Here is a 16,641-nt window from a genome sequence, read left to right on the forward strand (position 1 = left end):
TGTACCTATTGAACACTTTTTGCTGACATGGCATCACAAGTGTAATACAGGTCTAAGATTCGCGTGAAGCCAAAAAAAATTATTTACAAACCAATCAAAATATGACATGTCTATATTATTAACCCCAAAATTTAAATATATATATATATATATAAATCTTGGCAGTGTCTTCCCCAACTCCACGCCACCTTATTGCAAGCATTTTCTAACTGGCCAAATCCCTTGCCACATCTCTTTCCATTATTCTCATTCATTCTTTCTTCATACCACCATTCCATCGCCATCAATGTCGTTGTTGCCAGTATTTTCACCGGAAAAGCACCAGATAAAAAAAATTGAAAGAGTCGATTGACAAAGATGTACATTAAAGATGTAGAATAGAATCTCATTAGAAAAATAAATACCATATTGGATCAAAAATTTTTCGATGAAACTCTATTTTTTTTGACAAACTTAATATGAATCTGAAATTATTTTCTTTGAAATTATTAAAGAATTCAAACTCTAAAGAACCCACAACACAAGAATATGGAGAAAATAACAATAAATATAAATTGATGTGTGAGGAAGAAAGTGAGATTGGGGGAATGACAGTAGCGGTGTCGGCGGGTATCAGATTAAAGGGGATGGAGGGTAGGTGGATGGGGGGAATGGCAGTAGGCGAATCTATATATGCGGGATTAGAGGAGAAAAACGGGGAGAAAAGGTTATATAGGATTGCTACAGCTAGGGATTGGAAGAGCCGTGACCTCAACCAAGTGAAGTGCATTAAGGGGGAGGATGTTAGAGTACTGGTGGAGGACGTTCACATTAAGAGAAGATGGTGGTCGTATTTTTATACTCTTGATGGGGACAGAGACATTGTGTTAGGAGAGTTGGAGCACTCAGAGGAGTGTCATGATTTCAGTTATTTTAGATGTTTTAAGGTTGAAAAGGTCAGAGAGGTTATTTGCAGGATGCGAAGGGGTAGGGCGATGGGGCTTGACGAGATTTTGATGGATTTTTGAAAATATACTGGTGGAGAAGATTTAAGGTGGTTGACCAAATTGTTTAATGATATTTTTAATACCGCAAAGATGCTCGGGGCTTGAAGATAGAGTACTATAATTTCTTTATATAAGAACAATGGTGACATCTAGAGTTGTAATAACTATAGGTGTATTAAGTTGTTGAGTCATACTATGAAGATTTAGGAGAGGGTGGTTGAGCGGAGGTTGAAGAGGATTGTGTTTATTTTCTAGAATCAGTTTGGATTTATGTCCGGTCGCTCGACGATAGAGGCAATTCACCTGGTACAGAGATTGGTGAAGCAGTATAGGGAGAGGAAGATGGTGTTCATCGACCTAAAGAAGGCGTACCACAAAGTCCCTAGGGAGATACTTTAGAGATGCTTAGAGGTGAGATGAGATCGATTAAAGACATGTATGATAGAGTGAAACTTGGGTGAGGACTACGGGAGAAGATTCAGAGCATCTCCCTGTCTTGACAAGGTTGTACCAGGGATTAACTCTTAGCCCATTTTTATTTGTCTTGGTGATGGATATATTGAAGACGAGCGTGTTCAAAGAGAGGTGCCTTAATGTATGCTATTTGCAAATGATATAGTTTTGATTGATGAGGGAGAAGGGGTGTGAATAATAAATTGAAGGTTTGGAGACGAACCCTAGAGTCTAAAGGGTTCAGGTTGAGTAGGACCAAGACGGAGTACTTAGAATGGAAGTTTAATGACTTAAGGCAGGAGGACGAGGTGGTAGTCAGGATGGATTCCCAGGTTGTTTGTAAGAGAGATAGTTTTAAGTATCTTGGATCTATGATTCAAAGAAATGGAGAATTGACGAGAATGTCTCTCACTACATTGGGTCAGGATGGGTGAAATGTAGGCTCACCTTGGGAGTTTTGTGTGATAAGAAGATGTCTCCCAAGCTTAAAGACAAATTCTACAGAGTGGCAGTCCGTTCGGCCATGTTGTATGAAGTGGAGTGTTGGCTAGTCAAGAACTTTCACATTCAAAAGTTGAAGGTGGCGGAAATGAGAATATTGTGTTGGATGTGTGGACTTACTAGGGGGGATAACGTTAGGAATGAGACTATCCGGAGAAGGTGGGAGTGGCTTCGGTGGCGGACAAGAAGTGGGAAGTTAGATTGAGATAGTTTGGACATGTGATGAGGAGGAACACGGATGTCCCAGTTCGTAAGTGTGAGAGGTTAGCTTTGGATGGTTTTAGACAAAGATAGAGGTAGACCAAAGAAATACTGGAGGGAGGTGATTAAACATGACCTGAAGCAGTTACAACTTATTGAGGACATGAACCTAGATAGAAAGGTATGGGATGTGGATTAGGTTAAAGGGCTAGTGCGTGTGGGTGAATCGTAGCCAGTAGTTAGGAGTGCTTTGGTGTAGTCAGGCTAGTAGTCTTAGGGCTGTGTACATAGGTTGGAGCTTCTTGTTAAGAGGGTTTGGGTGCCTTTGATTTGTTAGTGTATAGTATTACTTTGTGGATGTCTTATTTCTGTTATTCCATCTTATTTCATGTTTTATTACGACTTTGTTTACTGTCCTTTGTTTTGAGCAGGGGGTCTATCAAAAACAGTCTTTCTACTTCTTTGGAGGTTGTGATATGGACAACGTACATTTTACTCTCCCCATACCCTCCCCAGGCTCCACTATGTGGGAATAACTGGGTTTGTTGTTGTTGGTGTGTATATATATACACTTTTTATAATTAAATAGTGAATTTAAAATAGATTTCTTCTTTGTCTTCTCACAATTATTTTTTAAATATTTTTTATGGATTTACATGCCAAATGACATTAGTTAATTTGTCATTTTGCCACGTCACCGCACTTGCATTACACACACTTTACATTTATAGTTGACTGTTAAAAATATGTTTAAATGGTTCAAATTCAAAGTAATAAAGGTGTTCAATGGGTACAAGGTCAAGCTGAGGTGTCTAAGTGAATTTCGCAAACAATTTTAAGGGTCTATGAGTCTTATAATTAGCTGTTGTATTGTAATATGTTGCAGTTTAAATATAATGCTTGTATCAATTGTTATTTAAATTTTATTGTGGCAAAAGCAAATTGACTTTATTAAATAGAATCTTAGTGTATGCGTAAAAACTGTTATTGATAACATATAAGCTATTTTTCTTTCATAAGGATAGATTAAAGAGTGATAAGTACTACACAGGGTGTTTGAATCTCGTTTAATGTTGATACTTGCTGAATACACAAACTAAATAGAGTAAAATGTTTTTACTATAAAAGGCAGCTTGAGTCATAAACCCGTTCAAAATTTACTTGTATAAACATATATGGATCAGTTTGAATTAATTGTCCAATTTATTATTGATTAAACTGTTCTGCCAGTTAAGCTTACTCAAATTGTCCCCAAAGTTAAACTTATTTCAATTAAATTTGAGAGTGCTAGACGACTTATATTTCATTAATTAAATTGTCGCACCGAACAGAATAAACGGGATAACCTACAAAAATTGTTGCCCGGACCAAAGTAGTAGACCATGATATATCCAAGTGCCCTACTCAATGACTTCTAGTGAGACCTTCTCAATACTTAGATGGCCATATTAAAGAAGAAATATTTAAAAATGACTTTAGTAGGATACTTGAGTGACAATATAGGGAACTAACTCATTGGATTGATAAGGCTATCACAATATTGTCAAGAATATGTATCCAGAAGGTAAATGATGTATACTTAACCTTACAAAGAACAGCCTTTTCTATCCTTCTCAGTATAAAGTGGTAATCCAACTTCAGTCTCAATGAATTAAAATTAGGCTCCTGAATATAATGTCAAAAATTCTTTCTTAATGGTCTCAATAGCTCAAAACTCTCGCACTAGCTTTATTCAAATCATTTTACAGGACTATCCGTTACAACACAAGCTGGACGAGCAGAAAAAGGCTTGAGCTTTGTTACTCACTACGTATGTTTCGTGCTGTTAAAATCCATTTCTTTCCGCTCAGGTATATTATATTACAGTTGGATGTTCCAAAACAAGCTATTGATATGTCGCCCAAGCTGCACATGTTTTTACAGTCTCTAAATCTTGTGTTCTTGAAATCAAGCAAGCCTCAGCACTACGACTGCCAGCAAAGTTGCTGCTCTGAAGTAGATTTCCTTCACATTTTTGTCCAAATTATTCATCATATCATCCTCTATCGTATCCAACTTGCCTGGACTTCTGTTGATCACGACAACTGTGTCCCTCAAATTATTGACAGCCCAAGAGAGCCATATAAGTCCAAGGCCTAAACCAGTGTTCAACAGACGTGGTGCAGAGAAGACAATTCTTCCGCAAGCTAGTTTGCAGACAACAGAGAAAAGGACAGCTATGCCGGTTCCAGCAATGCTAGCAGAGAACTTGGTCAGAAAGTTTGGTAGTTGGGGACCTGATTTCTTCAATGAAAGTATTGCAGTTTTACCATGCCGTTTCTTGTCAACTATTATGGAAAGAAGGCTTTCACATGCATGGAGGTAATTGTTCCTATAGATCTCTCTCTCTTTAACTGCTTTCTTGTTGTTCTTTCTTTGCGGTGATGTCTGATACTTAGTTTTCTGAGGACTGTGAAAAACAAAAGTTAATGTCTCAGAGAGGATTTTTCCTGTGGTAGTAAGTATAAATTACATGAGATTAGTGCTCATGAAACTGATTGCTATTACACATGAAAGCTGAGATTTCTTTCCTCCTATTAAATAAGGTTAGTACAGTAAATGACTTATATGGATCAGAGTCAGTTGAGCAAGAAAATTGAGATACGGCTTCTAAATCCTTGAATTCATTTCCCTCGTCATAATTTGCAATGATTGTATGAATACTTCTCACGGAAATATGGAACTAGATGTCAGGTGGTTTTAGTAGGCATGTCCGATTGATGCAGCTAGAACTGTTCAATAAAAAAACCTGCTTTAGAGGAACTAAAATTATCCTCCATATGGGAAACATGGATCATACATTCAGCTATGTGGTTGCTTCCTTATATAAACTCTATTTGCTTTGTCAAATTGCTTTATTTAGCTAAATTTCTCCTTGTTGCATGTTTAAAATATTCTGCAACAGTTACTAGTCAAAAAATCATAGATAATATTCATAAAAGTTGAACTCAAAATCATAGATCAAATGTGTCTTGATAAGATTTTTGTGTCATAGATATTGTTAAAGGAAAAATGTAGCCAAGAGAACAAAGAGCATGGAGAAATGGTAAGTGAGATGAATCAGATACCTCCTTAGAGATGCTGCATTCACGTCGAGTTTCTGAGCAGAATTTTCAACTTTAGATTTTGTCTTGCATGTTTTCCTGCACAGTGAATAACTTGACTTAAACCTTGAGCGGCTGTGGTCATTGCATCAAACACATGCATTCTTTTCAGTATTAACAGACACGGAAACTAACATGCTTGATGATTTTAGTGCCACTATTCTGATTGCATACTGTCTCAATTGATGAAGAAGACGCTTTTTTTTTTGTAACCGTGATGTCTGGGCCAGCTTGCGTGCACCTCGAATAATTCCACAGGATACCTGCCACCTCCCACCCGCAACAGATACCAAGTAACGCTATCAACCAAGGCTAGGATAGATGGGAAGAAATCACCTAGTGCTTTCGTCTCTGCTGGGATTTGAACCTGAGACCTCATGGTTCTTAGTTCTCACCCACTTCATTGACCACAGGCCACAACCTTGGGTGCAAAAAAGAAGATGGCTTTGAGCAAAACTTTTTAGTTTGAATCAATAGCTAAACTCGCCAGTCAGTAACTCAGCTATTTTTTGCATACAGAAGTACCAATCTAGAATTATACGATTGAGCATGTCCATTAGCCCATGTGAAAGAGGTAGAGAGCTGCTGCTCAACCCAACACCAATTTGTGACATCCCTAATCTCCAACTTGATCATCCTTTGTCCTATTGTCTACCTACTTCTGAAGCATAATATCATAATTTCACCTCTCTAAACAATTGTTCAAACCAATAGAAGCTAATAAATCCTTTCTCAAGAAAATTATGACGCTGACTCATTGCCATGATGAGCCAAGCTTAAACTGGTAACATTACATATAGATAGCAATAGCTAGAGAACACCTCCTATGTATGTCTTTCCCATATAGGCACACAAGAGGCATCTATGATCTACTAGGGCAGGCCCGTACAGACGGAAGACCTTGACCCTATTACAGCTCAGAGTAAACTGATGCTAACCAGTGTATCTGAGCATGGTACCCTTTCCCACAGGATCAAAATGGTTACATGCTAAGATGCTTATTTAGACCTGATATGACAACCTTGGTTTTCTAGGGGTTCTAACTAAATTAGGAAATCACTTCAGTTCCAAACTATGATGTTTCTACACTCCATTGGCAAATCACTGCATATGCATCTTCTTTTCCCATGCCCCTATAGCTATTATCATCTTGATTGCATCATTGTACTTATATCTTCAGATAATATGCAACTAGCCAAGCATTTACCTGTTCATAGTGGTAGAGGCTTCATTTTTACTATTTAATTATTCCCCTTCTAGTCCTTACCTGTGATAATCGTTATAACTGTCGCTCTTATATTTTTACCAACCCATTTTGTCGCCTTAAAGTAGCATCTGCGAGACAAGGAACTAACTCACTTCAACCGAGATATCAAATTATTCAAGAAACAAAAATTATTAATTTAGCTACAATATCTCTATCTTCGAGTGTCGGAACCACAACAAACCTATGGCGCTGCAAGCCAGAAGAAAAGCTTTTATGGGCTACATTTGTTCACAGAGGAGAATCAATACAGAAAAGAAAAGCCCAGTAAGTTCTATTTTCAATAAGATAAACCAAATGAACAAGAAAACACTTGACCCAACTACTCAACAAAAACTTCAGAACAGAATTCAAGCAAAGAAAATATTGCTACCTGTCAAAGTATGGAACCAGCATTGCGTGCTTTGTGCTTTTCATTGAGTTCCTTGAGAAGTAGAACTCAGAGATAATTGAAAGTATGTCCTTCATCTCAACCCTAGCACTGGCTCCATTAACTAATAGACGGTCATCAAAATGGATCATTTTTCCTGAATTTAGTCCTATCAAATTTGAAGAAGGTTCCCATAGGTGGAGTGCAGCACTTGGATAAACAAGAGATGGCTGGGACTTTGCATCATGAAACTGTTGTTCGAGATAAGAAGCAAATTCTCGTTGATGCATGTCTATTGCATGTGCCAGTGGCCCCATGAGATCAAAGAGTATAGACATATCTTTTCCACCGCTTTCTACATCGGTTGATCCAGACCTAAGGTACTTCAGAATCTTCTCCTGCTTTGTGCATTGTTCAGCAATCCCAAAGCTAAAGAGCACTGAGTTGAAGTGATTGTCTGCGTTAAAAGATAGGGGTCATAAGTATGGTACAGTATTAAAAAGATACGAATAGTTTTCATGAGCGATAACGGATCCATCTAAGATGATCAAGAAACTAAAACTCAAAATTTAAGCAAAATTTTGAGGAAGCGTGGACTATGAACCTCGCACATCTACGAGTATTGGTCCCCCAATGGTTGATAGGATCCTGACAAAGGGACTGCCTGCCAATAACCGACTCATTGGTTTCCATAAATCCAGTCTCTGATTCAACCTTAGGCTAGCACAACTTGACATCGCCATATCTTGATTCACTCCAGGAATAGGAGAAAAAGGAACGCTATCCTGCAATTAGAAAGAAAGCGGACCATTTAAGTGGATCTAGGATCACTTGAAGTTAAAGATCAGACCAGACTACCAAAGTGATAAACTGCTCATCAATTGCCAAACAACTCGACAATTCTTTAAACAACAGGGAACAACAAATATCAGAAGCAGGGCCGTACGCAACAAAGAATAAGACTGCAGAACTTTGATTACACCTGAGATATCTTAGGTGCATATCCCTTGGTATCCCAAAATTAAAGCAAATCCATAAAAGTTGCAACTCTAATGCAAATAGCGCATCTCTAATTGCAAAAAATATGCTTCTATCATAGGACTGGAGTAGGACAACAAAATGTTAAGCATGGGATGTCTTCCTTCTCAAGTCAGATAATCCAATAATAATATTTGAATACACCCCAGGCTTGAAGGAAGAAAGGAAGACAACTACTAGCATTACTGATCTCTTCTCATTTCAACCATCTTAGCAGATTGTGAATCAGACATCCAGTAAAACCAGCATATAAACAGGTAGAACTCAAATTGTATATATATATAGAGAGAGAAGATTTAGAAACAAAATAAACTTATAAAAATATTGAGTTAATGGTCAAAAACACACTTAAACTATCACTTTTTCATGAGTTTCACACCCCAACTATCAATTCCCTTTTCCTACTTGAACTATAACCATCTATATTAAAACACACCTCGAAGATGATTAAGACAACTATCAATTATATCCTTTTCCTACCAGAACTATTACTATCTACTCTACTATGTGTGTGTTAATACATGGATGGTAACAATGGCGGAGCCAGAAGTTTTACTAAGGGGTTCAAAATATGAAGAAGTAAATACTAAAAGAAACCAAAGGTGATTCAACATTTAAACAGTGTATTATTCCGCTGAAGGAGATTTGGATGAACCCCCTCGGGTCAACCTAGCTCCGTCCCTGGATGGTGATGGTTCAGGTAGAAAAAGACATATATGATGATCGTTCAGGTAGGAAAAGGGAACAACTAATATTTGGGGATGAAACCAGCGAAAAAGTAATAGTTCATGAGTGTTCTGGACCATCATCTCAAAAATATAAGGTGAAACTACAGCCTCTCCAAAATTGGAACAAGAATTGCACTCATTAACACTATATAATCTGACAACGTTCATCAGCAACAATGGAGCGATCACCTGAATCAGACACTTAAATAAAGTACAAATTGACATAACGAAACACGTTAGCAATCAATCATCAATCAATTCAACGACCAAATTTCAATCCCAAACTAGTTAAGATCCACTATAAAAACAGAGTGAAGAAATCCAAATAACTACCTTAAACATAGTAACAAATATCATACATCAAACAGTTCTTAAAATTATTACAAATTGACAAAACAAAATATTTTACCAACCAACACCAAGAAAACAAAAAATAAAACCCCATCAACTAATCAATTAATCAATCACATGGAATTAGTCTAGACAAACAAAAGCTGGTCTGAACACCGCCGTTATAAAAAAGAATCACTCAGTCACTCATTAACTACATCTGAACCCAAAAAGGAGTTCCAAAATCACCTTTACCTTAGAACCCCTTCCTATAGTCAATTCAGGAGGTGAAAAACTCCAAGGAGGATAACCATGAGAAGCCATAAGACAACCTTCAACCATAATTCAGTTCAGAAACTTGTTATCTTAAAAGTTTCTGACCCAGAAAATCTCTCTTTTTAAATCTTGATGGTCACAACATCTGTGGCTTATCCTACTATTCACCTCAAGTTTTCTCAAGATTTTATTGCAATCTGGTGGTTTAGAAACTTCAAGTGGCCCTTTGAGGAATTTGGGGTTACATCTTTTTGCTGTTTTGTTGGGATTCTTGAATCAATAAGACAAAGACAAGAAAGGTTTTTCGACTTTTTCTATGTTTTTGGAATCTTGTGAGAGATGTGGTGGAGGTTTGTTTATTGTATTACGTCAATGTTTTTTCACGCAATTTAAGATCTTTTTTGTTTTAATCATAATTTTGCTTACCACAAATCAAGATTTGATTGGAAATGTCATTTTCTTCCTCTTATTTGATGGGAAAATTCCGTTCATTAAAAGCTGTCCGATAGCTGGTTTATTCAGATATATAAATATGCAAATATTAATAGTATTAAGTTTGATAATTTATTAGGAGATAGCAATTCAAATATAAAATTAATATACTGTATTTATAATTTTAAAACACACATACCTAATATATTTCTAAATTATAAAGATATATATATAAATAAATAAACAATTTTACATTAAATGATACATAAAAAAACTTACAACAACGTAACTCTAGACAACTACAGAACGACTCCTTACAATATGATTATAGTTGTTACCCATAGTATTTTATTGTATTATATTGTTAATTTACATACCATATTTATTTTGCTTGTTCCTTAGATTATATTATATCGTATTGTTAAGATTCATTGTTAGGGTACAATAAAAAGTTTTATTTTATGTAACCAATGATTTGATAAGATTACGTCATTATTTTTTAATTTTTATTTATTATTTAATAATTGTATATTATTTCTTGTCATACTTTTTAATAGTAGTCATATCTCGCACTACTTTTTTTAATAAATTTATTTTTTAAATTATTAATTTATGAGATTATATAATAATAAAAATAACAAAATTTATTCATATATTATATTTATTAAAGTAATATATTAATATACTAATATATTATGAATCAATACGTAACAAGGTGTGTGATTCACCTTCCAAAGTGACCAATTTGAGATTCAAGGTGGCCATAAATTTATACCTTTTGCACAGTACTTCGCTAATCTAGTTTAACAATTTTTTGGTTTGTTGATCAGCCTCTTTAAAGAAAAGGAAAAACAACACATAGAGGGGAAAACGTTGGAAAAAAAGAAAAGAAATAAAGTAATCATTAAAATTATCTCAAATTTGTAAAAAAACACTTAAAAATTCACAGAGATTTTACTATCCCACCAATTTTAAAGTGATATAATCACATTCATTTTAAATAAATTTTAATTTAAAAAAAAAGAAGTAGATATCACACATTAATCCTCATTTGACACATTAATTTAATTAAAGTTTTTTTTATTTCATTTTTAGTGTTTCTTTTTATTTTTCTTTCTTTTTTCTCTTTTTCTACCCACCCGCTTTTATTTATTATTATTTTTTTTAACTTCTCATTTGGTGTTTGATATCCACATTGAAATCCAATTAATTCGGATTTACGCCTGATAAGGCCCGCTCGAAAAGTAGCGCTCCCTATCAAAAAATTTTTCATACCTAATGCTTAAACCAAAACCTCTAATTAAGGGAGAAGTAACCCTATCCACTTAACCACTGATGGTCCTTCTATGTTCATCACTAACCCTTGTCCCCTGTATTATTTTCTTCTTTCTTTCATTGTTTTTCTTCTTCACCAACTACTAATCTCACCATTTTTTATATATGTATAAATCGAGTTTTTTCTTTTTTCATACATAACATGCTTCTTCTTTTTTTCGTTTTGAACAAATCTGAAAGTTTGATATCTCTTCTTTCTTTCTTTTTTTAATAACTTTAGCAAAACTTAAAAGTCAAAATTAAAAAAAAAAATCATTGATACAGATTTAAATTGAATCTCAAATAAAATAGTTAAATAATGTTTTTCAAATCATATTAAATTTTAATGAATTTTATAAAATCATTCAAAATATAAATAATTTTTTCAGATAAAATAATAAAATTGAAAATAGTTAAAGCACCAATGATTAATAATGAGTGAAGTTGTGAATAAGTGATAAAAAGTGAAAGTGGATTAGATTGGGCGGAGGGGAGGAGTAGAAGGAGATGAAAAAAAGGGTGGCATCAATTTTTGAAGAAGAAAAAAGAAATGAAAAAGATTATAATCAGTGCCGGTTCTATAGCTTTAAAATATAGGCAACCATCTTAGGCAATAATAAATTGTAATTTAAAAAAAAAAATATTAAACACTTGTAGAAAAAAACAACTTTTTGTATAAGAGAAAAGAATTATTAGAAGAAATTTTGTATATATGATATACTATGTCTCGAAAAGATTAAATAAATTAATTATTTTATTAGATGAAAAAATTATTCACAAATTGCATATCAAGAATTTAAAAGGTAGACTTTATAAAAAAAAAAATCATAAAAATTTAAGGCCTCCATTTGATTTTTGACATTAAGCCACTAATATGATTAAGCCGTCCCTGATTATAATAATAAGAAAAAAATGAAAAAATATACTTTACAATAATTTTATTTTTAAAAAATAAAATTTTAATCTCTTCCTTAATTCTTCACTCTCTTAACAATATAGATGTAATAATACCACTTCAAAATTATTTAGTTATGTAATACGACCCTCATAAATTTTAGATATCTCTTTAAGAATTTAAAATAACTTTAATGGTTAATGAAGTAAGAAGCAAGAAATAACTCATGAATAATGGGGTAAGAAATAACTAATCATATTAGTCGTATAATTAATTACTTTTCAAATGATAATAATTAGTACTTTTTCTATTATAATTTATGTGATAAGAAATGATATCTTTTCTAACTTCAAAGTTTTCGTTTTAGTTTTATTGAAATAATTTATGATCGTAGAATTTTTTTATTTTAACCTATAAATTTTAAAAATTGATATTTTTCTCTTACGGCGGAGAGAGTAGTTCTTTTATAATGTGCACTTCATTTTAAGTGTTTGGCGCTGCACCTTTGATGTATGTTTTTTTTTTTTGACTTTTAGTCTATTCTATTTATTTTTAATTTATTGATTAATAGTTTGATCTTTTTATTTCTTTGCAAAATAGTAAATTTATTCATTTATAAAACTTATCATGAGGACAAGATAGCAAACAATGTTTGTGTTATTGTGTGTTTTGATATTAAAAAAATTAAAGTATTAAGTGCATGATAATTAATAGACATAAAATAGAGAAAGTGATGTCATTAGGCTTTGTAACTTATGTAGCCACAATGTCATGTTTTATCGCATTAGTTCTAGTAATGTAACATCTGTTTACTTTATTATCTCACATTCTTCCCATTCATTACAAAGAAAAATTCCTCAATTATAAATATTGCAGTATGAGAATTATGATGAGTGTGGAAAAGTACTATAGCGTGTTTCTGTGAAAGAGAGAGCCAAGACAAAAAAAATATTTTAAGTCCCCGTTTATATTCACTATACAAAAAAGAGTATTTATGTATTAAAGGAAGATGTTCTCTTGGTGGAGTTTTGTTAGAACTCTTGGGGGTCTGCACAACACAGTAAGGGACCAGGTCCCTCAAGATCAATTACAAACAATCAAACAATAGAGAGCAGGAAACTAAAAACATTGCAAAAAGAGTAAATACACAAGGATTTATACGTGAAAATCCAAGAAGGGAAAAGTCACGGCTTGCCCTCACAAGCACCAAAGAAATCCAATATAATCAAACTCCTGATTACAGTCTAGATTTTCGCCTACCTCTAGACTTCTTGCACTAGTAACAACTCTACTACAAGAACAACTCTACTACAAGCTCATCTTGGTAACTCTACCAAGGACTCTCTCTACATTGATTAACTCTAGTCAGCTTTAAGCTTAGACAACTCTACTTAAGCACTCTCTACTCAAAGAGAAAAACACTACTCTTATAGCTTGAGTAGTTGAGTTGCAAATCAAAGCTCACTTAACAACAATTTTATTTAATCTCTCAAAAATAGCTAAGAACTTGACCAGTATTGAAATGAGGTTTTGCTGCCTCTCTTTTCACTCTTTAGAATTTGCAAAAAATATTTGATGAAGAAGTGTCTCTTCCCTTTTATAGTTGAGTGATGATTAGGGCTGAAAAAATCATTTATAACTGAGTAATAATTAGGGCTTCAAAAATCATTAGACCAGCTGTCTAAGTCAGTACAAAATAGCACCTGCAAGTTTGTTACACAGGAGGACAAAACTGTATAGGTACCGTGTGCTACCTTGCACATCCAGGGATCTGGTCCCTTGCAGTTTAGTTGCTCATCATCAAAACTACATATAGCAATTTTTCCTCCTTTTTGATTATGACAAACCAAACCATACAATTTGAGCATTAGTGTAGAGTGATTACTATTTGAAGATGAATGTTCCCCCTATCATCATAATTCCTCCATCATGCAACATAGGGACCTGGTCCCTTGTTGTCATATTATCACGACTCGAGGCTACCCCCTAGTTTCAACAACGGTGCTTACGGTCACAAGTGATCACAAGCTAACTCATGAGCTGATACCTGCTGTGAGCACTGAATAATTATGAACATAACACCTATACGGAAGATAAACTGAGAAGGAAATATAAATCTAAATACTGAAATACCAAATCAATCATAAGTCTGAAACATCTGATAAAAATTAAAGGTGACTGGAGTACTATCTAACTGGCTGTATGAACGTCTAAAAGCCTCTAAACTGACTCAGGAGTTGATGAGACAGACCCCCAGCTAACTCCGACTGAATGAATAAAATGAAATACTGAAGTAACTGAATAAATATAACATGTCCTCGATGGATGAGGACTTACCACTAGGCTACTAAATTATGTTGCGCGGTCTAACTGTAGTCGGGAAACTGTGTATCTAAACCTATAATATAAAAATCATAGCACAAAAAGAGTATGTGGTTAGTACTTTGAATGTACTGGTATATGAGATGAGGTTAGGCTGATATACATGGGATACTTTGCATATGAAGTAAGGGGATAACATGTGATAACTGAACATGAATGCATGAAAACTATAACATCTGAGAATGCAAGACTAAGCATAAATTTGTAATAAAAAATAAGTCTGAAATTTGAAAGACGATAAGTTGTATAACTGAATAACTGAAATTTTGTACACTTGGTTAAGCAAACCTAAACTAGGAATACACTGAAATACTGTACTAAGACTGTAGGAGGTATCATTTAACCAACATGCCCCAATCTAAGCTAATTGAGGTCCAACTTGTAACCCCAGTTGGAAGGATGTCAGTATCGTGCCACAGGTACTAACAATGGCTATGTGGATCCATTAATTTGATGTCCCGAAGGAGTAGGGAGTTAGTCCTAAACTGGCGGGTGGCCACTAAGAGAGTTTCACTCCTAAACTGGCGGGTGACATCTCATAATCCTATACTGGCTATGTAGTTCTGGAACTTAGGAACTGCTACTAAGGACTCAGTCCTAACTGGCGGGTGAGCCCTCATCCCTAGGTTTGCTCGATGCTAAATCCTACTCCTAACTGAACTGACACTGGTACTTGACTAAACTAAACTCAACTGAATGTTATTATATAATTAATAGTGCTCATCATGAATATGAATATCTAAGTATGCTGATAAGATTCATGGATTAACTATCTGTATACTTGAAAAGCTGAATTTATGTAAATCACCTAGGTATCGGGTGTTCATAACCTACCAATACTGAATGGAATTACCAATAACACCACATGAAAGCTTTAAAACCATAGTAGGGGATCATTGTTCAAAACTCAACACTTAGGCATTTCATCAAACACATGGGAGTCATGAACTTAAGCATGAGAATGGGTAAAACATACGAGAATAACATGATTACAAGACTAAAATCATAACTTAGGGATTCAACGTAAAAATTACAATATTTAAAACATGTAATGGCTCATTCCACTTGAAAACATTTATAAACATAACTTGTAATTAATTAACAAGAGATTCATGGAGATATTTCAACTTAAAAATGAAAAAATCATAATTTAAAAACAAGAAGGGATTCTTGGACTCCATGGGTGAAAAAAACCCATGGATGAACATCACACATACCTCACTAGATGAATTCGTGAAGATTCTTAAGAATTGAAGTTGTTCTTGTTCTTGAGCAAGCTCTAATTGCTTGGGGGAGGAAGAAATCGCCCTTTTGATTTATTTCTGATGAATTGATATTTTATGTTGTGAATTGGGGATTTGGGACCTTTTATACCACCCCTTGTGAAGCCAAAACAACATGGGTTTGGCTTTTAAGGAATTGGGGAAAGACATAAAAACCCCTGAGAAAACGTGCAGAAAATTATGTTCCTAATCGGTATGAGTCGACCTTACGACTCGTATGTTAGGGTACGAATAGACTACTGACTCGTAAGATTGGCAGATTCCAAAGAACATGTACTGGTATAGATACGAGTCGTACTTACAACTCGTAAGATGCTTATATAATTTGGTAAAGTCACGCGTAAAATGAATGGGAAACTTGGGGAACCAACACTGTTGTTGATATGACTTCTTTCCATACGAGTCATACCTTTGTATACGACTAGATGCCCCCTCTCATATCCTGGACAGAACCTCAAGGGGTCAACACTGATATCCTTATGATTGTATTTATACGACTCATACCCCTCTTGAAGACTCATAGGGGTTAAGTTGTACTTGTGATAGAATGTTCTCCATGCTACACTGATTTGGGTATGAGTCCAACTTATGGCTCATGGGTTGAGTCGTTTGTAGTTCAGAGAATAGAAAAGATACAGGTATTACAATATATACCCCTTGGGAACATTCGTCCTCGAATGAGATTGGTTAGTCTGAGAGTACTGTAATAAGGCAACTGAGATCACATATTAAACATGCATGACTGGGAACATGAATACATAACTAAGTGTAAAACATGATATGTGAAATGAACTAATTTCGTGAATGTATGAACTGACATGAGAATGGTTATTTAGCTGAAACAGAAAAGGGAAAAGAGTTAATCTAAGGAAGTTCATTACCTCAAGCTGAGTTTGAATTTGCAGAGAAAAGATGAGGGTACTTGGCTCACATGTCTGCTTCTTTTTCCCAAGTAGGTCCCTCAAAGGACTGATTTCACCAAAGAACTTTGATCAAGGGAACATCTTTGTTTCTTAGTCTAAGAATTTGACGATCAAGGATCTCA

The 16,641-nt window shown here is 34.6% G+C and overlaps 1 protein-coding gene across 2 annotated transcripts; it reads right to left on the reverse strand.

Moving 5' to 3' along the window:
* Positions 1-3,845: 3,845 nt before the first annotated feature.
* LOC107863917 lies at positions 3,846-9,744 on the reverse strand. 2 transcript variants are annotated; one of them, XM_016710119.2, is made up of 5 exons: positions 9,270-9,744; positions 7,523-7,703; positions 6,922-7,375; positions 5,249-5,323; positions 3,846-4,590 (listed from the first exon to the last, which is right to left on the reverse strand). In XM_016710119.2, exons 1-5 carry the CDS (start codon positions 9,354-9,356, stop codon positions 4,089-4,091), a joined length of 1,299 nt encoding a protein of 432 aa, XP_016565605.1. In that variant the 5' UTR covers positions 9,357-9,744; the 3' UTR covers positions 3,846-4,088. The 2 variants fall into 2 exon arrangements, with proteins under 2 accessions (XP_016565605.1, XP_016565604.1); XM_016710118.2 differs by having other exon boundaries at positions 9,264-9,667.
* Between the last annotated feature and the right edge of the window lie 6,897 nt (positions 9,745-16,641).

This window comes from Capsicum annuum, chromosome 3, assembly GCF_002878395.1.
Source record: "Capsicum annuum cultivar UCD-10X-F1 chromosome 3, UCD10Xv1.1, whole genome shotgun sequence".
Taxonomy (NCBI): domain Eukaryota; kingdom Viridiplantae; phylum Streptophyta; class Magnoliopsida; order Solanales; family Solanaceae; genus Capsicum; species Capsicum annuum.

Coding starts and splice junctions, on each gene's coding strand:
- LOC107863917 (XM_016710118.2), bottom strand. CDS start 9,356: ATGGTTGAAGGTTGTCTTATGGCTTCTCATGGTTATCCTCCTTGGAGT. Junction 7,704..9,263: donor GAAGGGGTTCTAAGGTAAAG/GTGATTTTGGAA, acceptor TTCTAATTGCAG/GATAGCGTTCCTTTTTCTCC. Junction 4,591..5,248: donor AATGCAGCATCTCTAAGGAG/GTATCTGATTCA, acceptor TGTTTTTCACAG/TCCTCAGAAAACTAAGTATC.